General features: G+C 37.3%; 1 protein-coding gene and 1 long non-coding RNA gene across 3 annotated transcripts; one reads left to right on the top strand and one right to left on the bottom strand.

Moving 5' to 3' along the window:
- The first annotated feature begins 162 nt into the window (after positions 1 to 162).
- LOC125661153 (uncharacterized) lies at positions 163 to 7,930 on the top strand. Of its 2 annotated transcripts, none has more exons than XR_007364695.2 (4): positions 163 to 258; positions 6,072 to 6,147; positions 7,085 to 7,285; positions 7,781 to 7,930. It is a non-coding gene; the product is annotated as an uncharacterized LOC125661153 (long non-coding RNA). The 2 variants fall into 2 exon arrangements; XR_007364694.2 differs by having other exon boundaries at positions 6,072 to 6,171.
- Positions 7,931 to 19,114: 11,184 nt separating this feature from the next.
- Positions 19,115 to 21,980, bottom strand: LOC125661143 (E3 ubiquitin-protein ligase TRIM36-like). Its single transcript, XM_056148040.1, has 2 exons — positions 21,894 to 21,980; positions 19,115 to 21,635 (listed from the first exon to the last, which is right to left on the bottom strand). Exon 2 carries the CDS (start codon positions 21,605 to 21,607, stop codon positions 19,937 to 19,939), a length of 1,671 nt encoding a protein of 556 aa, XP_056004015.1. The 5' UTR covers positions 21,608 to 21,635; positions 21,894 to 21,980; the 3' UTR covers positions 19,115 to 19,936.
- Positions 21,981 to 25,640: the final 3,660 nt, after the last annotated feature.

Genomic DNA, 25,640 nt, shown 5'->3' with positions numbered 1-25,640 from the left:
CCGTAAGTGCCGAGCAAAAGCCTGAATTTGAAGCCCTTCAACGGTCTTGGTGATGTCTCAATGGGTGAAAAATTCAGATGTTAAACAAAATACAATCAATCAAATGTGACATCCCTTTCGGAAATTCTAGGTCAGCCATTGACGCCTATGGGTAGAGACAAGGTTTATATGTCCCAGCCCTCTCGGAGGAAGTCGTCACGTGTAGAATTATATCTACACATAATACAGCGTGTGTTTGTACGTACAACAGCGAGAATGGTATGTATATATTCACACATAATATATTGTATGTACTTCCAACAGGAGAATGGTATGTATAAAACAACAATTGAAGATTTTATGAAGTCAGCATGTTTTAACATCTTGGGTTTGATTTATTACTTAGAAAACCTAACAGAGACTGTGACTACAGCATGATATAAAACACTGCGGTCATTGTTTTTAATATTTCAAATGAAATGATAAGTAGAAGGCATTAATATATTATTTGTTCTCCTTATCTCATTATCTAAGTGATCAGAGAGATATCATTAATCGCAGAAATATCGATGCTATTGACACCACAATATCAGAATGCGTAGGTATAATTTTGTCTAACCCTCTGTTCTTTCGACCTCCCGTCTCGTGATTAAATATATGTGTGAGGTGTCAGCCTGTATACACTATCTATTCGTTATCGTCTGTTAAAGTACTTCATGTTCGGTCGCTAGGTCAACATTTACATCAGAAGACAGAAATCGATCACATCAAAAAGACTTAACAAAATCATATCTAATATCTGTATGTTAGTATAATGGTTTTGTGTCAGATATTCTCCGTTTATATTGAAGTTCAATCCTGTGGGTCACGAATAATCTTGCATGTACAAAAAAAAACTACAATACTGGCAATACCTTTTTTTTTTTGCTATAGGGGTATTCAATTGGACGTCATTTAAGCTTAAAAAAACCACAACACATTTATGGGATCTCTATTTATATATTGGTTTGGTTTTTCAAATAAAATATGCACCTTTACAGCGACCGGGTGAGGGTTCCTTATCAGAAAATAAACTATACACAGATACAACGACCGAGTGAGGGTTCTTTATCAGAAAAAAAAACTATGCACAGATAGAACGATCACGCGAGGGTTCTTTATCGTGTCAATGTCTACCACGACACCAGACCTCCGTTTTCAAGGTCATATCTGAGAGACCGGTGACTTTCATTCCTATTGCAGGGCGCTTGGTGAAGGATTTAAATACCTATGTAAGGATTATTGTTTTATTTATAGACGTAAATGATATCAACTTTTTACAGGTATAATTTACTTAAAAACATTAAAAGTGAAACATTCATATACATGTAAACATTTAGTGGGTAAATCAAAGTTTGGACTGTTCCGTATTATAATATCAAATTTAGCAAGCATGTAGAACCCCATCCACATCCCAACCCTGACAGCTTCTTATAGTAATATTAAAGCTGTTAGGCATGTAACCTGCACCGTTTTGACAATGAACACTATCATCAATATCTCTTGCTTAAGATATGTAGAGTTCCCCCACTTCCCCTACTATCATTTGATAGTATATCATGTAGATTCAGTACTTAAAGTTTATGTAATGAAGCATGAGCACTGCCCTCCCAGACCTCCACTATATTGCATGACTCCCATATTTTTCAGAGCATGTTATGTATTATTTTAGTGTATTTAAGAAGATAGTATTCGAAGCTGATTTTCCAGGTGTCTGACACTACATTGATGGTTAGGTTATTTTAGTTCAAGTATTCCCCCACCCCACCCCCACCCGCACACACAAACATAATTAGTTTAGAGGTTGGAACAATTTAGATATAAGAATTTTAGACAAGTCGTTTTCCAACATCTCCGGTTCCCCATTTTGAAAAAAAAAGAATACTACGTGTCTGTTGAATGGTATTCGAAGTTGTTTGCCTTTAAGCGCAATGAATTAAACCCCACATATTTGTATCAGGTCTTGTATCGCTTGTAAGGTTGGTTGGCTGTACATATATATTGTTTAATGTCCCTCTCGAGAATCTTTTACTTATATGTATCTTGCCACACCTGCTGTGACACGGAACCTCGGTTTTTGCGGTCTCATCCGAAGGCCAGCCCCATTCAGTTACCTTTTAGGACAAACAAGGGGTATTGAAGACCTATTCTAACCTGGTTGTAAATGTTATAGTTCTAGAGGGTAATGGTTTTGTTTTGGGATTTGAAAGACTTCTTTAAAGGACACATGTCATGTTTTCAAAGTATACAAATAGTTTGTTTGCCGACATATTACGATAATAAACCACAATACAGACTTAAATCTAAGCCCTAATTTCAGAAAGTTTAGTTAATTAGTTGGGCAGTCACGTGGTACAGTGACATCACATGCACACTTCTTCAATCAACTGATTGTGAAAGTAGTGTGATATATTATTGTTCTGGGTATAGTCAGTTTTTAAATCGAGGTAAGCTACTGACAAACAAGTTGATGGTACAGGGATTTCAACAGTCTCGATTGAAGTCAGCATTTCGCAAATTCTATGGTCGTTATAACGATCTAGTTCGTCAATACAACCTCGCATTGGGTCAAATGCTGTCTGACGTGTTTCATACCGATTGTTAAGCCGTTCTTGGCACACTGATTTGACTGCGGATAACTCCGTTTACCTGATCAGGATATGGGGCTCATGGCGCGTGTGACCGGTCAACAGGGGATGCTTACTCCTCCTAGGCACCTGATCCCACCTCTGGTGTGTCCAGGTGTCCGTGTTTGCCCAACTATCTATTTTGTATTGCTTGTAGGAGTTATGAGATTGATCACTGTTCGTTATCTTCACTTTTCATTATACAGAACTCAGCTTTTAAGGGCCTATTTTGTTCAATGTCGACAACATCTAAACCAATGTTGAAAAACAAATTCCAAGTTTTATGTTTTCGCCACCAGTGTATACAAATAGCGATGTAATTACCTAAATATAGCGAGGAAAGCGATTATGAAATCGACAATATTGCGACTAAATAATATTTATATGGGTCGTTGTCTACACACTATTTGGTAATGTTATTCCTTTATACATCTGTAATTGATATTTTGTTTTCTAAAATAAACAGTGGAAACATTATCTATTTTTTTGGATGTAGTCAAATTATGATATGTTACATTGTTGACAAATTCAATTCACTTCAATTCATTTTCGCTAAAACCATTTTAAACGGTACATGAGGTACACTAAATATAATACACACGAGAACAATCGTCAGAAGTTTATATAGGGTATATGGAACAATACAACTTTCTTAGATACCAAAGAGGAACATAATATACAATGCATGTATAAATAAACATAATGGTAATATGTTTAAGAGGTAACAGAAGAACAATTACGAAGAACAACAGGCAATCTAAAAAATATGAGAAATAAAAACACAGATATTTCTTAATATTTCCATATCTTGAGTTGACAAAAAATTAGACGACTTCAGAACATTTGGTCTTTCATAACAAAAAATGATCTATGTATTTTTCCTTAATTGTGAAAAAGTTGGACACTGTAAAATAAAATGGAATTCATCTCCTATTTCTCCTTTATTACAAAATGTACATAGTCTCTCATTCTGAGGAATACCATGCAATTTTCCTCTGTCTATGGGTAAACGGTGATTTGAAGTGCGACATTTCATAAATAATTTTCTTCATTTTACAGGCATAGTAAGTACATATTTCTCCAAACCAAAACAATGTTTGAAAAGTGTATGGACTACTAGGCCTAGCTACTGTCATGGGTGCATTTTGGAAAGAAAGAAAAAAACAGGCACACAAATCAATAAAAATAATCAAATTTAAAGTCGAAATCGCAATATTTTAATTAAATAAAGCATTATGATTATTATTATTGAATTGTGATATGCACGTCATTAGGAAGTGGAAGACAGCGTACATTGACACAATCAAGATGTTACATGTACGAATCCAATGAGGAAGAATTTTATATTTCAATTTAAAGTTGGGAAATACAATATTCTATTATTTATAATTAAAGGTTAAATTAGTTTGAATCTTTAACATTTTTGTAAATCTACCGATTGGTAGAAACTGGAAGCACAAGTTATGTTGTTACAAGGTGAAGGTCAGTTGATCCCAGTGTGTATTGAATTTGAAGACTAAAACATAATTTATATGCTTAAACAGCTTTGATATATCCACTTTCTCGCAATTTATCTGGGTCTTTGTCTGAGCAGTGTTTGAAAGGTGACTGGGTGTTTTTTTAAAGGCAAAGTTCTTGCGCCAAGAAAAAAAAATATCTACGTATTTTTTCTTGTACCTTACTTCGAAAAATAGAAAAGTATTCTGTCTAAATCCTTTCTACCAACAACTAGAACACCCTTATATGACACTAAACACCTGAATACAATGTTATGCCAAAAGCCGTTAACATGATAACTGTTTTTATCGATTAAATATAATCTGTTTATGATATGGCTAATAGGTGTTTTCAAACCGTAAGGCGCATATGACGTCACACATAATGGTGCATAGAATATCGAAGTAAATATGGACATCGCAAGATTTTAATTTCATCGCTTTCAAACTCGAAAACTACGCAAAATATTTCATTAAAACACATTTAAAGTAGTTTTAGGCATGAACAGAATAAATTTTGATGAAAAAATGAAAAATAGAAACTTTCTCTGTGGCCTTTAAGTAGAAACGGATGTACAAAAATGCGAATATAACGAACAGTGATCGATCTCATAACTCCTTTAAGCAATACAACATATATAGTTAGGCAAACACAGATCCCTCTACACACCAGGGATGGGATCGGGTGCCTAGGAGGAGTAAGCACCCCCTGTCGACAGGTCACGCCGCCGTGAGCTCCATATCCTGATCTGGTAAACGGAGTTATCCGTAGTTAAAATCAGTGTGCCAAGAACGGCCTAACAATCGGTATGAAACAAGCCAGACAGCATTTAACCTAATGATAGGTTGTATTGACGAACTAGATCGTTATAACGACCATAGAATTTGCGAAATGCTGACTTAAATTGAGACTGTTGAAACACCTGAACCATCAACTTGTTTGTTAGTAGCTTGCCTATGGTGAATTTCACAACCCCAGAATTTTGAATCTAGGATGGGTCCGTCAAATTGACTACTGTTAACTAAGTACATATATCATTTAAATCTTTTCATCAATGTATATACACTTTTGAGAGCATTTGAGTGTTAAGAACACATCTTGTTTTATACTGCTTTCATGCACCCCTAGGGTCTTAGGGGTGGGGCAAAAACTATCCAAAATTGACCAATTTTCAAAATCCTCTTCTCAAGAACCGCACATGTGTCATATTCCATTATTATCTGAATGTCTACGATGAACAAAAGTGATTTTGGTAGATCTGGTTCCTTCTCTTTTAAAATACACCGGCGAAAATATTTTTTTTAAATCTCCACGCGGGAAATCTTAGCTGTTATGTTCTGATGGCATTGTATCAATTTAATACGATAATAAAACAATGAGATTTGATGTTACAACACATCGACTAAAATGTTTTCATTCTATGCGTTATCAGTGCGTCCAAAGTTACATTTACATCAAATATCCCCTGCTATCTTTAAAGGCGACATTCTCAGAGGAGATAATCATTCGTTGACATTTCAAGTTTGGTACCTTGTGTTATAATTGGTATACAGAGGTCATAACTTATTCATAGAGACACGTACACTTATAATTATGTTGAACTTTATTCATACGTATCAAACTTCCCATATTTTGTTTTGTGGTCCATGTACAGATGGTTGTAGAAAATAACACATACAAGTATAAGATGTTATATACTGTAATGGCAAAGAATATGAAATATTGGATATACCCGTAACCGTATATATTGTGCCTGATACCAAGAACAATTAAACATTTTGATTTTCATGATTTAAACAATCATATTTGAACTATTGTGTAATGAAATATAGGGCGAATTTATTGACCAAAACATAGTTTTATGTTATCAAGAAGAACAACTCCTTACATGTTCATTTCATACCATATACAAGAGTTGTCTGTCCTTAGGAAGCAGAAGAAACTTGCTGTGAAAACGGAAATGGCTGCTGAATGTGAAGGAAAGCTTATTTTGGGATATTTGCAGGTACTTAGCAGAAATGACTGTCAGGTACAGTACTATTACGTACTGTTGAATTATCTGGTTATTTATTTAGAGTTCCATATAAGAAATATTAGGCCTAGTTTTACATTCAGTTTCGCGAGTTTCGTGATCACCGCGATCTTTTAAAATTATTTTGATATATATCCTTCTATGATATGTAATTCATCAAATCATAATGTCCGCATCCTCATCACAGATATTATGTACATATCCCCTTCTAGAATGAAATCATTTTATACAAAACCAATACTTTATCCTAAGTATGTTATTTCGCCCACCGATTACTCTTATAAGTCGTTCTGAATAGTCAGTTTCTACCTTCTATAAGCTTTTGAGATGATCACTTGTGAGATAAATGATATATATGTAAAGGTGCGCAACAAATCATATAATCAAACAGGGGACTACCTGTTTCGAGACTGATTCACAGGGTATATACCAACTTTACCGAAGGAATTTCTGCAAATATCTCGTCAGACTAATGTAGTTATACCTATGTCTTTCTTCTGAATCCAATGTCAACCATTTTATTTGTCATATTCTGCTAGAATTACTACACATACAGTATTTAAATTTTTGATGTAAGTTTGAAATAGATATTAGAGATGTGTGATGTTCGTACCTAGTTGTTTTTTATCCCCCTTCAGCATTCCAAGGATTTTTTTCTGTATGGTGCGCGAGCACCTATATGTCGCATTTCACCATAGCAAATTTGTCATCAATACGAGCTTGTTTTTCATGTTATCGGTAAATGTATCTTCTACACCTGCTGGACTTTAACTGACCCCAGCCCTAAACCTATCGGGTGAATGTCTGGTTTCAACCTATGGTTCTCCTATGACATTTAATTTTGTTTTGAAATTCTCCATAATTGTTTCGTCTCTCTGACATGTAGTGATGAGTGTTGGTGTTTTTCTAGGCGTCCTTACTGGTAGAAGAAATCTGCCACTTGACCAGCATCACTGTCCAGGTCAGCGGTCACCTCCTTACCTCTAGGCCACTCTCACAGGGGGGTTCTGACTCCTACCTAGGTAAACTCGTTTCCCTATGATGTGGTGCATTTGAAGGTTTGTCTCTCAGACCCCAGGACTACAGAAATGGTGGACATTACCCTTACCTAGTAAGTGACCAGATTTTAAGCACATTTCATTCTTTGTCGCCATTGTAATTATTTCACTCATTGAGGTGATATTTTTATCACATGAGTACATAGTTTATGTTGCTGAGTGCAAGAACGTCTCACCCACCCCCACTCCCAGACCCCCAGCTCCAAGTAGAGAGGGTTATTATAAATGTTATCAGTCACCCACTCGCGATTACAGGGATTATTGTGTGTGTCATCACTCACCCACCTACGAGTACAGGGGGTTATTGTAGTATCGCAAAGCCACTCACCCACCTTTGAGTACAGTGGGTTTTTGTAGTGTCATCACTCACCAATCCCCGAGCACATGGCACTAGTGTAGGCGACATTCCTTGTAAACAAGGATTACTTGTGGGTACAAATTTCTCCTGAGGGTCTTGACGTCCACCGCCTAGCAACATCTGTGACTTGATCATTTCAGCCTCATTCACTTTCTCAATTTTGGCGATAACTTATCACTTGAATTTTTAGGGACTTGGTTGAAAGAGGAGTTGTTAGTGGGCAGACTATTTTTTCTCGTCACATCTATACCTGCTGGTGGAGGCTGAATACTTCAATAAACATTACTGTGGTCTTCCTGAGATGTATCAATCAGTGGAAGTTCTCATTTCCTCTAAGAAGAGTCGGTGAAGTATTCATTTTTCTCGTAATAAGTTCAGGTGGAAGAGAGCATGAAGGCAGATATTATAGTTACCTCCCTTAGACTATATTACATGTATAACACAGTACTTACTAATGACGTGATTTCAGATACTACTGTTTGAATACTTTCAATCTGGTCATTAATCAAAGGCATTAGCTATAGCTGCATGTAGTACCCCAGTTTACATATAATTATCTGCATAGAACTACACATTTAATAGTAAATTTCATATATCTGACTCTCTAAGAATGTATTTTCATGTCACCTGAGTATTCGGGTAACCTATTGGTATTGTTCTGCATCCGTCGTTGTGCATTTTCCCTCAACAGTTGAAAACTTTTATACGCCCCTCTTTAAATGTTGCGTATTATAGACAGCAACGTCTGTGCTTTTGTTCGTCCATTAGGGCTTTCCGGTTTCTATTTTCATGTTTCTATCAAGAATCAAACTGAAAGTTATTGAGTAGTTTCATTATTTGTCACTCTTGATCATGTTTCAGTTTTGATTGATGTCAGCTTTCAAATGAGAATTGTCTTTTTATATAGTCTTATACCCTGTCAAAGACGGGGCGTATTATGGTATGGGTGATGTATGTTTGTCTGTTTGTCCAGACCTCGGCAGGATACAAACCGAACCGTAAGATCCAGAATATTACAACTTGGTACAGTTGATTACCATGATGATGGAGAGGTGTATATTGTTTTCCAAGGTCAAGGTCGTAGTATCAGTTAAGATAACTTTGTACTGGTAGGCAGAATACAGTCTGAACTATTAGGGCTAGGACTGTCAAACTCGGGCCAATTGGAGGATGTGTTTTGTTCTTGAGGGTCAAAGTTTAAGGTCATTGTATCACTTAGTAAGAAAACCTTGCAGACAGGATACAGACCGAATTGTTGGAGCTAGGATTGTCAAACTTGGTACACATACACCTTCTGCCAAGTAAAGGATGCCTAGTAACGGGGTCCAGACCAAGCCGTTGGGACTAGGACCATCACATTGTTAGAAAACCTTGTTTGAGAAAATACAGATTGTGTAACTTAGTTATTTTGCGGAAATGTTACAGAGAGAGTACATTATTTTTTTCTTTTTACAATGCAAAGAAAGTATGTCAAAGCCTTATGATTGCTGACACTACTTGAAGCCAAGTTGTACAAATCATGGCGTAAGAAAACATCCTATAGTGGCCTTTCATAGCCGTATTATATTGCTGTATCGGTTAGTGTTTTCTGCCTTTGGTGGTACTCTTGTATGGGTTTTGAAGATGTACATGTAGCAAAGATTTTGATTTCCTTATATGTTTTTAAAGAAAACTACAGGTTGTTGAACTTGTCAGTTTTGAGGACGTATCACCATGAGTACGTGGTGTGTCTGTGTGACTCCAGTCACTGTTTACAACCTCAGACCTTTACAGGCCACTGGAAGATTTAGATCAAGGGTTTTAATTCTTTAACGTTGTTTTATATTTTTATTTGGTGTTTACAAAATTACAAGTTCTTGAACGTACAAGTAGACAGATTTAGGGTGAAACATTGAATAACATCTTCTTTAATGCACCACACTTGTAAATTTCATAATTTTGGGACAGGGACATTTACAGACGACTAAAAGTTTTAGATCAAGGGTTTTAATTCTTCAACGTTTTTTTTTCTTCTTTGGTGTACTGTTTGTAAAATTACAAGTTCTTGATCTTACATGTCGACAGATTTTAGTGTCTTAGTGTGTGAAACATTGAATAACATATTCTTTAATGCTGGTGATGGATAACACACATGTGAATTTCATGAATCTGGGGTAGTGACTTGGTTATCAGAGTGGGACCTACTGTACATGATCTTTGCTATTTATTGTCTTCAGCATTTGAAATTATCCTCACTAGTATACACACTACTGATCCATTCAAACTTCAGGAAAAAAAAACAAGATATATTTTAAAATTGTAATTTCGCTACCCTAGGTTGTGCATCTAAGCGGGGATCAGTAAGGGACGGGCTGTAGGGCAGAGCTAATATAGGAACAATTGTTGTAGATTTCTTACCCTTAGTTAACTATCAGGCCTGTGACTCATGTGCTGATTTGCTTGCTAAAATTTTATTTAAAACTTGCTTCGGATTTCAACAAAATTTTACTTCCCTGTCTGATTTCTGGTCATTCTAGCACTCATTACAACTTTTTGGTTTTACAGCTTACTGGGCCTCAAAAGACGGTGAGACAATGACTATAGGAGCATTTCATGTTTCTAAACAGCAGAAGTGGCCGAGTTACCTTCCCATCCGATCCATTTCTAGGGATGGTGTTTTGTAATGAGCTGGTAAAATGTCTCTCTTTTAGCTCGCCTAGTTTATAAGTATTGACTATCCCTTGCCTGCTGTCTGTCTGTCTGTCCGTCTGTAAACTTTACATATTTCCAGCATTTTTAGTAATACTTAGTGCAATTTCAACAAACTCAGTACAGAACATCATTGGATAAAAGCATTCAAAATTGATCAAATCCAGGGTTCCACCCCCAGGGGTAGGATGGGGTAACAACAAGGGATCAATGTTTTATAAGCTGGAACGTATACATAGAAATAATCGTTAAACTTCTCTCTTGAACTATCTAAGGACGGGCTTTTATATTTTGTATGTGCATTTTTATAGAAAGATCTTTTTGTGATGCAATGGTCTGTGATCTTATGACCTTGAACTGAATGTTTGACCTACTTTAAATAAAAAGCTGACGTATTTATTGTGTCCTTATTTACTTAAGGTAGAGCTTTCGTCACCTGAGCCAAAGGCTTTTCTAATCAGAACTCCCCATAGTCTGTCGTTGTCTACGTTGTAAACTGTTCACATTTTCGACTTCTTCTTCAGAACCATTGGACCAATTTCAATCAAATTTGGTACACATAATTCGAGGATAAAGGGGATTCCAGTTTGTTCAAATGAAGAGTCATGCCACCTTCAAAGGCGAGATAATCAAAGAAATGTAAATCTGGGGTGGGTTATTTGAAGCCTTCCTACCAAGAACCACTGGACCAGGATAGCTGAAATTTACACAAAATCTTCCTTACGTAGTGCAGATTCAATATTGCTCAAATATTGGCCTCAAGAGGTAGGGTGGGGTCACAATAGGGGGTCAAAGTTTTAGGCGTGAAAACACAGGGAAACTCTGTAAACATTTTATCAAGCTAGAAAAGTCAGAATTTAAATGGTAGCTTCCTGACATAGTGAATATTCAAGTTTGTGCAAATGGTCTATGGAGGTAGGGTTGGACCACAATCAGGGATAAAAGATTTACATGTGCGTACATAGTGAAAATCTTTGGAATTATTATTGTAAAGACCACTAGGCCAGACGAGTTGACATTTACATGAAAGCTTCGTAACATAGTGCAAATTTAAGTTTGTTCAAACCATGGTCCTCGAGGGTAGGGTGGGGCGTCAATATGGGATCTAAGTTTTACATGTAAGTACGAGTATATAGGAAAATTCTTCTTAAATCAGACCAGAAGATAATAGATGTACATAATAGCTTGCTGACATAGTGCAGATTCAAGTTTGCTCAAACCATTGTCCCTAGGGGTATTGTGGGACCTTTATAAGGAATCAAAGTTTTACATGCAAAATATAGAGGGAAACTCTTTGAATATGGGCACAGGTGAGCAATGTGGCTCATGAAAACACAAAACAACATGCAATAAGATACGAGTGTATACATATATCCATTTGTTGAACAAAACTACCTCCTGTGTAATGAACACCAGGTGCCAATAAACAAAACATGATTATCAAGAATTGATATCTCTAGTGTAATATTTCTGTTCAGATATTTTTTCTTGTGTGATTCAATCTTTTGAAAGTTAAATGTTGTGAACACCAATTTAAAGCTCTGCTTGCACTTTAATTATTCAAATGAGAACAAAAACAATCATCAGACACGCAGCAACAATGAATCTACCCCCTCTTATCATTATATGCAAATTGGATATTTTTTACGTTCAGAGATATAGCTGTATATAGGCTGGTTGCCCCCATTCCTCTTTTCATACGCCTGTCTTTAGACGGGACGTATTATAGTACAGCGATGTCTGTACGTCCATCCGTCCGTCCGTTCGGGGTTTTCTCTTTATAATTGCATCTCCCTTTCACATATCATGTTGAAACTTGTTGTGTAGCTTCTTTGTGGGTCACTCTAGATCATACTGCAATTTTGATCCATTTCGACCCTTTTCCCAAGGGCTTTGCCCCTTTATTTGGAAACAATTATTATATGTAGGGTACATAGTATTTCCGCCCTACTCCTCCCACAGTTTCAAGTGAGAGCCTTCTTATTTTGTGGAGTGTTGGTATGGGTATTGAAGATGTGCATGTGGGATGGATTTTAATTTTCTACAATTGTTGAGAAAATTACAGGTTGTTGAACTTGGTCCATTTTGAGGAAATCTCGATTTTTAAGCTAAGACCCTTTGTTCATATGAAAGTTTGTCACAGCCTCACGATGGCTGATACTACCTGAAGCAAAGTTATACAAATTATAGCGCAAGAAAACACCCTATGTAAGCATTTCACGGGCGTATTATGTACCGTTTGCGGTACTCTTGTTTAAAAACACCACAGCATTGTTGTGAAATGGCACTGTAATGGAAATGTAAAATTTAACGGATGCATGGAACTGAAACATCAATCCTTGCGGCCTTCCTTTTTGAGCTTTGGATGTTTTTTTTAATTTAGTTTTTTGAGAATTTTCAGGCAATATTATGAAGTCAACATCTCACACACACACTTTATAAACGATGCTACGTACCTGATTATATCGTGTATCACATACTTTCATTGTGCTTTTGAGTCTAGGAGTCTGGCGCTTTTTTTTCGCTCACCTGAACTGAAAACTCAAGTGAGCTTTTCTAATCGTATGCACGTTGTCCATCGCCTGTCCATCCATCTGGTCACCTGTCCGTCTGTCTCTAAACTTTTTACATTTTCGACTTCTTCTCCAGAAGCACTGGACCAGTTTAAACAACACTTTGCAAAAAGCATCCTCTGGTGAAGGACTTTCAAGTTTATTCTGATAAAGGGACATGCTCTCTTCAAACAGGAGATAATCACAAAAGCAGGGTGTGTCGTTTAAAAATCTTCTTCTCAAGAACCACTGGGTCAGAAAAGCTTAGATTTACGTGATAGTTTCTTGACATAGTGCAGATAAGTTTGTTAAAATCATATCCCCTGGCGTAGGATGGGACCACAATAGGGGATCGAATTTTTACATGCAAATGTATAGGAAAGATCTTTAAAGATTTTCTCCTCAAGAGCCTCTGGGCCAGGAAAGTAGAAATTTACCTAAAAGCTTGCTCATATTGTGTGGAGGTAGGATGGGGCCATAATAGGGGATCAAATTTTACATACTAATATATAGACAAAATCTTTAAAATATTTCTTCTCAAGAACCATTGGGTCAAAAAAGTTTACATTTACATGAAAGCTCCCTGACATAGTGCATTTTAAATTTGTAAAACTCGTGGCCCCTGGGGTTAGGTTGGGGCCACAATAGGGATCAAAGTTTTACATGTGAATATATATGGAAAGATTTAAATATGGGCCTAGAAGACTAAGGTGAGTGATGTGACCCATGGGCCTCTTGTTAAAGCATATCACCACTGAAATCTTTAGTATTAGTTGCATAATTTGGACAGAGATAAACATCAAATACGTCTATAACACCCTCTCTCCCATCCCCCACTCTACAATTTGACGAAGTGCATATCTTAAAAAGGTTTCACCATAAAATCGGAAGTATCACAACCTGTTAAAACTTAGCATAATAAAGAATTTGATAACGTAAGCTTTACTATTGTCTATTTGTTAATATTATATATGTGAAGTTTCGGGGCGCAATCTTAAGCGTGCCCCCAACTTCCGGTGTAAGGAGAGTAACTGCAAACATGTAGACCAGTTTTCCCTGTGAGTTTCAGACTTCAAACTTTGACCAAAATTAAATAAACTAGTTTGTCAGCGTAACTCCGCTGAAACTGCTGAACAGAATTGCATACAGTGAGTAAATGTGCATATCTACAGGAAACTCTGGTTTTAGTTCATTGTGGGGGTGTAGGGTATATGAGCTGGATATTCTGATTTAGATTTATTGTTCGGGTGTAGGGTATATGAGCAGGAAATTCTGCTTTAGATTTATTGTGGAGGCGTGTGGTATGTGAGCAGGAAATTCTTGTTTTTATTCATTGTGGGGATTATGAGGTTTCTCATTTTTTCTCATTGATTACACATTTATTCAGTTAAACAAAATGGTTTAAACATGATAATGAGTATTGAACTTTACGTTGTGGGGTGAGGGGGTGGAGATCTATTTCTATAGATAAGGTGTACAACTAAAACTATACAAATCAAGTGAGAAATGTTATGAAACGCAAAGATAACAAACAGTGATCAATTTTATAACTCTTACAAGAAAGGCGAAGATAACGAACAGTGATTAATCTCATAACTCCTACAAGCAATACAAAATAGAAAGTTGAGCAAACACGGAGCTCTGGATATACTGGAGGTGAGATAAGGTGTCTATGAATGTTTTTAAATTGAGGGTCAGTCTTATTTTGATACATTCAGTATCACTGTGTAGCAATTTCTAGTATTTTCCTTAGCTGAGGATCGAACCTGTGACCTCTGGCTCGGCAGTCTAATGGTCTACCAATCAAGCGAAAGGGTTAACCCACCAACCAGCACCCTACCAATCAACCTAAAGGGTTAACCCACTAACCATCACATTACCAATCAAACTAAAGAGTTAACCCACTAACCATCACTCTACCAATCAACCTAAAGGGTTAACCCAACTAACCAGCACTCTGCGAATCAAACTCAAGGGTTACCAACTAACCATCACATTACCAATCAAACTAAAGAGTTAACCCACTAACCATCACTCTACCAATCAACCTAAAGGGTTAACCCACTAACCAGCACTCTGCGAATCAAACTAAAGGGTTACCAACTAACCATCACATTACCAATCAAACTAAAGAGTTAACCCACTAACCATCACTCTACCAATTAACCTAAAGGGCTAACCCACTAACCAGCACTCTGTGAATCAAACTAAAGGGTTACCAACTAACCATCACTCTACCAATCAAACTAAAGGGTTACCCACTAACCATCACTCTACCAATCAAGCTAAAGGGTTAACCAGAGCTAGTCGGAAGGCCAAGTATCTAACACTACCACGACTGTATGAAGTTTTTTATTTATATTTGTTCTAGATGCACAATTTAATGGTTTGAAGAGGCTATTTTTGGTTGCCAAATCCTAAATGTGAGAACAAATTTTACAAGGTAGCAGTTACAAGATATGTCCTGCTGAATCATGAGGATGATTTTCCAAAGAGTCTGACATAATTCAAGATATGGAAACCTCTACTGCTATAGAAAATGTCAGGTTTGTTAATGAAATTGTGTAAATATTCATTTTTCTCTACCATGAAGTGACTGGCGCATAGTGTCAGCCCTTGTCATCGATCGGTACTTCCATCGGTCCATCATAATTCAGTGTACGTTCAGCATCTGTACTAATGATGTGCTTTTTCAACTGAAATTTGTGATATAAATACATCAACAGAGCATCCCAATCAAATTTTTCATTGTTATGTTTAAATTATTTTTGACAGAGTTGTGTCCCTTAGACTTAGACGGTTTTAAATAAGTATTGGTCTCTACTTATTATACATCCAGCAAACGAAGTTTGTCCAGAGTATTTGATTGATATTTTTTAACATTCAAGGAAGTTGTGAATTACTCCTTTTTTATGGATGGGGGTTTACATGTATCATATCATTTACCAGAGTATATCTTAAATCTTAACAGCCACTTATCAGAGTATTTGATTGAGAGATTCTTAACATTCAAGGAAGTTATGGATTTTTGTTAAGGGATGGGGGGGGGTTACATGCTTTATATCATTATCCAGAGAATATCTTAACAACCAGTATCCTCATTTAAACACAAATTCACTGTTTCCCATCATACAGTGTGGTCTAGGGGTATATAATTTCTCCTCTAAGAACATTCCATGTTATCTCAGTCATTTTGAAGAGAAATTTGGAATACAGATATATCATAAGATGAAGAGAAAGTTGGAATACATATATATCATAAGAAGATGAAGGTCAAGGTTCCTTATCAGGGTTTCGATAAAATGATTTTTGGACAGAGTTATGCCCCTTGGACTTACATGTAGACAACTTTATACAATTTTCAGTCCCCATCATTATCTTAGTCCTTCAGGAACATTTTGAATTGAAGTTGTGGATATACATGTAGTTACGTTAAAAAAAATAATGTCTCCGTCTATCATCTCCATCATACACAGACATTTCGATTTGAAGTTTGGGGTATATACTTTTGGGTATATACGTGATATGGGTGTGGTCAGAAAACATTTGACAGAGTTATGACTGTTGATTGGGGCCATTGTATCACTACACTACGACACATCTAGTTCCTTTTCAACAGCAGTTTAATATCAGAGTTAAAAGTTGAAGAACCGCCGCTGTGGCCTAGATGTTAGAGAGTTCACCCCACAAGTGGAAGGCTGTAGTTCGAAATCTGGCCGCGACAGACCTAAGTCGTTGAAACAAGTAATGACAGTTCCATCGCCAGATGCTTGGTATCAGGTGTGAATACCACGGGTCCTTGGAGATGACCTTATAAACAGATGTCCCTTGTCACATTAGGCGTGGCAGGCTAAAGAACTCTTACTGCTCAATGACCATAAGCACCGAGTAAAGGCCTAAATTTTAAGCCCTTCACCGGTCTTGGTGACGTCTTCATATATGTGAACAATTCTTGAGAGAGACGTTTTAAGGATGCAATCAATCAACATCAGTATATGGTCGGAAATAAAAGTTGAAGAACTGTGAAAAGCAGAATCTTAAGATATTCAAGAAACTGAAATCACGAATAACAGAGAATGTTCTGATATGCAAGGTCCTATCGTCAGGAATTTAGGTACAAAATATGAAAACCAAACTTTACATAGTAAAGAGCTATTAGCTGGGTTGGATATTCTTAAAAACAGGTCAAACTCCAATATCACAATGTTGAACACTCAGATACCGAACGAGAGGCCTTATCGCATAGAATGCTCACATGCAAAATATGAGAGTCCTAACACTCATCATTCAAGTTTTGAGCAAGGTTCAAGTTTCAGACAGCGATCTGAAGGTAGGAAAAGACAATAGGTCCCCTAACAAAACTATAGTTTTAGGGGCATGAAATAACAAGAGACCAACAGGCCTTGCCAGTCACCTGAACATTTTTAATGTATCAATCACTATCCCAAAGGACTGTCTACAAATTTAGAAAATAAAATCCTATTTTAATTTTTTGGCACTTTTGCCTTGCCTCTAAGGCCCCTTGAATGTAGGAGTCCAGAAATCATCTTTGTCCAAAAGATTCTTCATATAAAATTTTGAAAGAACTGGAAGGGTATTTATCATGAAGTTAAAAACAATGTTCTATTGTTAGCGCACAACAGGCAATGGGGGCTGACCAATTACATCTGAGTAAACTTGTATATTATCTCTTGTATGTTAATATGACTAATCATGGCACAGCTGTTATTAAGAAGATTTTTTTCTCTATAATTCCCACATGAAACTTCATCTCCTATTGTGGGCTCCACCTTCCCCTGTGGACAACAATGCCAACAAACTTGAATATCCATCTCCTAAGGATGCTTGCTTATTAATATAATTAATCATTGACCACTGGCAAATACCGATTAGAATACTTCACTTGAGCCTTTGTCACAGGTGAGTTAATAACAATGTTCTTACTATAAATATAGCTACAGCATATCAGTACAGAATTACTAGTGAATGTTGTAGCAGTGGTTTGGCTATATATACTGTGACTATCGACCTGGATAGCTTAATGTTTATAGAACACCTGACTATATGTACTGTGACTATCAGCCTGGATAGTTCAGTGGTTAGAAAACCCGGCTATATATACTGTGACTATCAGCCTGGATAGTTCAATGGTTAGAACACCCAGCTATATGTACTGTGACTATCAGCCTGGATAGTTCAATGGTTAGAACACCCGGCTATATGTACTGCGACTATCAGCCTGGGTAGTTCAATGGTTAGAACACCTGACTAGTAATACAGGGATCTTAGGTTCAATTCACGGTCCGGACAAACCATGGACATTGGTCTGAATAGCTCAGTGGTTAGATCACCTGACTATTAGATAAGTAATACACAGGTCTCGGGTTCGATTCCCGGTTAAAACAAACCATATGTATTGGTCTGAATACCGCAGTGGTTAGAACACCTGACTACAAATGCAGGGGTGTCAGGTTTGATTCCTGGTTGAGCTATGCATTTTTTCCCTTCCCTTTACATTTAAACTCCGTTTACCTGATCGGGAAAAAGGGCTCACGGTGGTTGTGACCGGTCGACAGGGGATGCTTACTCCTCCTAGGCACCTGGTCCCACCTCTGGTATGTACAGAGGTCCGTGTTTGCCCAAATATATATTTTGTATTGCTGATAGGAGTTATGAGATTGATCACTGTTCGCTATCTTCACATTTCATTTGCATCCTGGCCTGGATATTTAAAACCTTTACTGGACTCATACTCAATCTCAGCCATATTTGTTTTGAGTACAACTCTGAGCAAGCTCCCAGCATACTCGAAAAATCTTGAGTCTGTACTCCATTTGAGTGTGAGAATGGTTTTATAAATGTTTTAAAACCTTCACTTTCGAATACGAGTACGATTTAGAGCACAGAGTTTGAGTATGAAAACGTGCTCAAAAAGTTATAACCCCCAGGCCCGGTCTAGTCAAATCATGGATATTGGTCTGAATAGCTCAAATTAGGAGACTCAGGTTTGATTCCCGCTTGAGCAATATTTTCTCCTTTCCATTACCTTGCATATTTATACCACAGACAATTCTTGATAATTCAGTTTAACATGATAACACTTTATCTGTGTTTGTTTTGTAGGACGGTGGCTATTTGGTTACTTGCTGTGATGTTATTGATTGTAAACAGAAGACTGTGACCTTGGATCTGAAGATATGTGATAAAGACCGGACGTTTGTGGTCATTCTCTGTTACAGTACCACAAATCTAAGTAAGTACTCAGTAATAAAGTAAGACTGAACTCTAAATCATGTTTATCTATAATATACACATTAAAAATTATACACATATTGAAAGATACTAGTAACACAGTCAAATTAGTCCACAAAACATTATATATAGATAACTAGTAACACCGTCAAATAAGTCACAAAATATTGTATATAGACAACTAGTAACACAGTCAAATTAGTCCACAAAAGATTGTATACAGATAATTAGTAACACAGCCAAATTAGTCCACAAAAGATTGTATAGTGATAGATAATTAGTAACACAGTCAAATTAGTCCACAAAATATTGTATATAGATAGCTAGTAACAGTCAAATTAGTCCACCAAAAATTGTATAGTGATAGATAATTAGTAACACAGTCAAATTAGTCCACAAAAGATTGTATATAGATAGCTAGTAACAAAGTCAAATTAGTCCACAAAAGATTGTATATAGATAACTAGTAACATAGTCAAATTAGTCCACAAAAGATTGTATAAAGATAGATAACTAGTAACACAGTCAAATTAGTCCACAAAAGAGTGTTTATAGATAATAAGTAACAAAGTCAAACTAGTTAGCCATGTACTAATATTAATACTGTTCCACTAAACATAATGATACAGATAAAATATAATTAGTAAACAGCAGTGAGAGACTAATGTTCTATCAGTTAAACTCACAAACACAAGCACATGTTAATTACACATCACAGACACAGGGCTGTAATTAACACGGGGCTGTAATTAACACAGGGCTGTAATTAACACAGGACCGTAATTAACAAGCAGATGTAATCAACACACTGATGTAAATAGCACTGTAGAGCTGTGGTGCAATTAACACTGTGTTTATAGATATTGGATTTTCTTCACTTTAGCAGTGTGATACTCAGCCACAAAGAGGTTGTCTCTGATGTCCACACATAAACCTGATGGACGATCTAAATCACAGTGAATGTAACGGAGGAACTGTCCGTCCTGATCTAGGATGTGGATACGGTTATTGTAATGGTCTGCTGTCAGGATGTGACTCTGGCTGTCTGTAGTGATGCCGTATGGATCAAATGATTGCTCGGTATTAGAAGGATGACCAGTGTATCTAAATCGGAGTTTTCCTGACTGATTGACCACCACTACTGCACTAGCTGACCAGTCAGCCACACAGATATCGAGGTTCCTATTCTCACTGAGGTATTTATAGTTATTGATAAAAACATCATATGAGTAGAGAGGACGACCCTGATCATCAAACTGAATGCTTTGTTTCTCTGTGGAGCCGGAGTAACGCACGACTTTGGATTGTTTTCCATCATCACTGACCATGGTAACCAGGAGGTCGTTAGCCGCGGTACAGCAGACATAGCGAGGTCTCCACCCCTGTAGTGTGATCACGGTCCGTATCTTTTTATTCTTAATTAAGTTCACGGTGTTATTACTAGTGTCAGTATAAACAAGATCTCCGTCCCGTGTCACTGCTATGTCCTGTGGCGGCTTCCCTGACTTGGTTTGTATTGATGTCAGTAGTTTACTCTGGAGGTTGAGGAGCTTCATGGTTTCGTTATCCCCGGATGTCCAGACTTGATCTTCACTCAGACAGCTAACACTGTATAGTTCTCTATACCCAGTGTCTATGGTGGCGGTGAGGCGCGGCTCATCAAGCAGTGGTTTGACTGGACGAGACGATACAGCTTCTGCTGACTTCATTGTGTCGCCATGTTCTGTGTTAATGGATAATGGCGACAGAGAACCAAACATTTCATTGAGCTGATCTTTGTTTATTTTCTGAGGAGTAAAACTCGGAAATGTAACTCGGACTTTAGACGGTAATGTTCTAAATTCGGAATTCCTAGATTTGTAAGTAGAGGTTAAGGAGACGTCATTTGATTTTAGGATTGATTTCAAGTCGGAAATGATCTGTTTGAGTTCCGCCATTTTCTGTGTGATTTCTTTTGTATTTTTGTTCAGGGTAGATAGGTGTTTGTTTTTCATCTTCTGAATGACAGATTTCCGCTGATTGACAATGGCGGTGATCTCCCGGTGTAAAATTTCACCTTCTTGTTCGGCAGCTGTGGTCAATTTCCCGTAGTTTGTTTCTATGTCGGCTTTTTCGGTTTGGATATTGGACGCCATTTCTTCATATCGCGGGTAAATTCTGGTCTCGAGTTCCTCCAAATCTTTTGGTAAATTTTTTGTTTTAGCGCTGAGTTTTTCCAGAAATTCTGATAACTTGTGACCTTCGTGTTTACCGGAGGAGACGCATTTAATACAAACAGGAATATCACAATTCTCACAGTGAAGTTCGCAGTGTTTTTCGACGTGTTTCGGACATCTCGGGTAGTTGGGAGTAGACTTTCTTTGTAAATAGGGCATGACATGGTGTTGTTTAGAGGAGTCCGAGAGGTGTTTTCCTACACAGTTAACACAGAGATTTATATTACAAACTTCACAACGACTCTGTAGGGGGACAGTCTCACAGAGGTCACACAATAGGACTTCCTGAGCACTGCGCCAGGGATGCATTTCTGACGCCGGGATCACGAGTAGTTTACTGTCAATAAAAAAGGGGGATCTTAATAAAATATTTTAAAAGGTCAAAACAATTGACAAGAAACAATTACACTTTGATATAATACAATAATTTTAATATTTCAAATGATATGATAAGTAAAAGGCATCGATATACCCCCCCCCTCCCCGAATTATATGAAATCATTATCTAGGTGATCAGATATATCTCACTGATCACAGAAATATCGATATTATTGACACTACAATGTCAGAATGCGTTGATATAATTTTGTCTAACCTGAAAATCCAACATGGCCTCCCTGTTCTTTCGACCTTCCGTCTAGTCCCGTGATTAAATACCTGTGCGGCGCGTCGGCCTGTATACGCTAGTGATGTGTTATCGCCTGTTCAAATAGTTTAAAGTTTGCTTTGACCTAGTTCATGTTGGGTAGCTATGCCAACATTTACGTCAGAGGACAGAATTTGCTCTCAAAAAACCCCACAATCAATGTATATACAATGAATATTTGTTATTATCAATATGTTGATGGTGTTACCGTTTGAGCGAGCGCAGCTTCATGTATATACATATTTTGTAATGTTCATGCTTTGATCAGGTTCAATTTAAACAATATCTATTTGCCAAATACTCATGACATGAATTTTCTCTCAGGGTTTTATATTAAAAATCATTAAAACGTGTGTACCGCGAAGAGGAATGTATACATGAATGTGATTGAAATATTTAAATGGACTGATTCACGATTTTCCCCCAAATTTTATTTTTCACTTTAAATGGGTAGCAATGCCAACATTTACGTCAGAAGACAGAATTTGCTGTCATCAAAAATGCAATCAAATATTAATGTCATTCTCCGTTTGTATTGAAATTCGACCCTGTGGGTCACGAATAATCTCGCATTCTAGGTACATAGAAACGGATGTTGCTAAAACGCGGAACAGAACGGAATTGAAGAATTAGAATGATTAATATAGCTTAGAAAACACTTAGAATCGGACAAATACGACTTATTTACATTAAAATCAGATTTCGGGAATTTGTTTACAAGTGGCACAACAATTTTATCTTAAAACATTGCACCATAAATTGATTAAGCTCAGATAAGTATGTGTATAAGTTTACATGGCGGAATACAGTCTTGTATTTTCGGTATTGACATGTGTTAGCGGGCAGGGACACCCAGTGGTGGATTTGGAGAGCAGCGGCCCGGGCCATTCCCTTTTTTGCGCAAAAAAAAATTACAAAATAATGTAAGTTAAACTTCGGCACCCCAAATCGCTGATGATTTCAGCTAATGCTCGACTTTCAAATGTGCCCACCGCAGCGATGGGGGTTCGAATCACAGCCGCGACATACCTAAGTCGTTAAAACAGTTACTGATAGTTCTGTAGCGTGCAACCGTGGTTTCTCAATTTAGACTGAGCTACTTGCTCAAAATATTGATTAGCGATGTGGGTCCTCTCGGCTTTATTCCGAGATATTGAACAGTGATTGGCAGTAACATGATTTGAGACAATGATCAGTTCCAATGATTAGCTATTTTACAAAGAACAATGAAATCACGCACAATTATAGCAAAATTTGATCAACTCAAAATTACTGACTTCAATTACTCAATATTGCTCAATGTTTGTCTTTGCTCAATTTGACTCAGTCTGTATTAATGAGAATAATGTAGCGGAAGTAAGGGTAAATGTGAGCAATGTCTCATTCCTATGCAAAGTATTTAATAAAGTTATATTATTACTGACTCTGTATAGGAAAGACTTATTCAGCCACGTCTATACCTTACCGTTGTTAATCTTTCTCTTTTAAGCGATGTTCTTCTTGGTCCAGATAAGTGTAGACTGACTTTGTTTCGCAGTATTTATACCCTACAGCTTCAAGCTGATTGGATAGTGACTGAGCATTATGATTGGCTAAAATCTAGCTATTTGATTGGTCAATGTATCGGTAACTTTCAATCCACTTCCGGATTCACAACTTTAGCTCGACTAAAGGAATATATAGGAATACATTTATCACACAGAGATAATACCAAATTCGTTTCATTACCCACGCCTCAATAAAAATATGCGTCCTCGCATAACTCAACATTGGACAGGTTTTTCAAATGATTTTAATATGAGCATTTCAAGAAAAGTTACAAGAAAGATATAAAAATTAAACTCGTTTCACTGCTGTTTTCTCACAGCTTTGAACAATGTTTGCAACAAAAAAAAAATCTACACTAATTTGTTAACGTAATAAGTCAATGACACGGAAATCTTATATAGCACCGAATAGGTCTTCTACCAGCTGAATCTCCTCATAGTCTTTCCCATTATCTGTAAGCCACAACTTGCTAAATGTTCCTTCATGGTTCCCAGATTATACGTTTTAACTGGGCACATGGGACATTTAAATTCCTTCTTTGTAGTAGTCTTTGTGTTTGGAGGCATCTTCTGTAAAAGAAATAACATACATTTCAAAATCTTTCATAATCTGAAAGCCACTTTGGTGGTTTTCTTAATCTTGCTTCAGGAATGAGACATTGCTTGTTAAGAATCTTGTCTATTTGCTCATAACTCTTATCGTTGTTCTCTTTGTACCCTTGTACTGAGTCAGATTGGTCAATTCTTTCTGGTATCGAATCAATTGGATTTTCCTTTTCAACACATTTCTCGTGTGACAGTTCCTGTCTTCTTTTGAGACGCATTCTGTCCACATGTATAACTTGCGGTTTACCCTTTGAACCACACAACTTTGTAAGTTAAATCTGACAGTTTTGCCTCAACAGCAAATGGACCTCTCCAAAACTGTGTGAGCTTTGGAGATTTTCCAACTTGGTACCTGGGAAAATACACGTAAACTTCGTCACTGGGTTTGAATGACTGCCAATAGAGTTTCTGGTCATGCAGCGACTTCTGTCGCAGCATAGCTTGTGCTGTGTGCTGTCTCACCAGGCTATGGGCAGCTTCTAGCTTCTCTTTCAGTTCCCATGCCCATTGATTTGGGGGAATGTTCCTCATTAAATTTGGCATTTTGTACATGACTTCAAGAGGAGTTGTTACTTCTCTTCCAAACATTAGGTAGTTTGGACTAGATCCTGTAGTCTCCTGTTCAACAGATCTATATGCCATCAGAACGAATGGGAGGAGCTCGTCCCAGTTCTTCTGATTCTCATCCACCAAGGTGCGAAGCATCGAGAGCAGTGTCTTATTGAATCGCTCCACCATCCCATCTGATTGGGGATGGTAGGGCGTCGTACGGGTCTTTTTAATGTTCAGAACTTTGCACATTTCTGTGAATAATTTGCCTTCAAATTGCTTCCCTTGATCCGAGTGTATAACACATGGAACTCCAAACCTTGCAACAACTTCTTTTGCAACTATATCTGCCACTGTTACTGCTTCCATATTTGGCATAGAAAATGCTTCGACCCATTTGGTGAAATAATCAGAAACAACTAAAATGTATCTGTTGTTTCTGTCAGTGCGCGGGAGTTCCCCTACAATGTCCATTGCTATACGTTCCATTGGTATTCCAGCTCCTACGAGCTGCATTGGAGCTCTCAGAGATTTGTTCGGGCTCTTTGATTTCATGCAGATCTCACAACCAGCTATATACTGTCTGACATCTCTTTGTAGCCCAGGCCAGTAGAATGCTTGCCTTATTCTACTTAGAGTCTTTGTCACTCCAAGGTGGCCTGCGGTCTTGTGGTCATGGCTGTAATTGAGTATATGTCGTCTCTCACTGAAAGGCACAATAACTTGGAGGGTGGATCCCTCTTTATCAGTCCATCTGCGGCAGAGCAAATCACCTCTCACCTCCAAAAGTAATCTTTGGGACCATAAAGACTTCAGCATTGGTCCTCCCGACGACAATTCCAGGGGTTCCGGTCTCACGTTTTGTTCCAACCAACTCCTCACTTTGCTGATTTCAATGTCTTCTTTCTGAAGATCAGAAATGTTTTTCTCCTCTTCTCCTATGACGTCCTCAACAGGAGTCATTTCCAAAGTGTTACACCCCACATTTGTGTTG

Source organism: Ostrea edulis, chromosome 8 (genome assembly GCF_947568905.1).
Source record: "Ostrea edulis chromosome 8, xbOstEdul1.1, whole genome shotgun sequence".
In the NCBI taxonomy this organism is placed as follows: Eukaryota; Metazoa; Mollusca; class Bivalvia; order Ostreida; family Ostreidae; genus Ostrea; species Ostrea edulis.
This window is presented reverse-complemented; position numbering and strand designations above follow the sequence as displayed.

Bases quoted from the DNA above. Each gene is read 5' to 3' on its own strand.
- LOC125661143 (XM_056148040.1), bottom strand. From the start codon at position 21,607: ATGCATCCCTGGCGCAGTGCTCAGGAAGTCCTATTGTGTGACCTCTGT.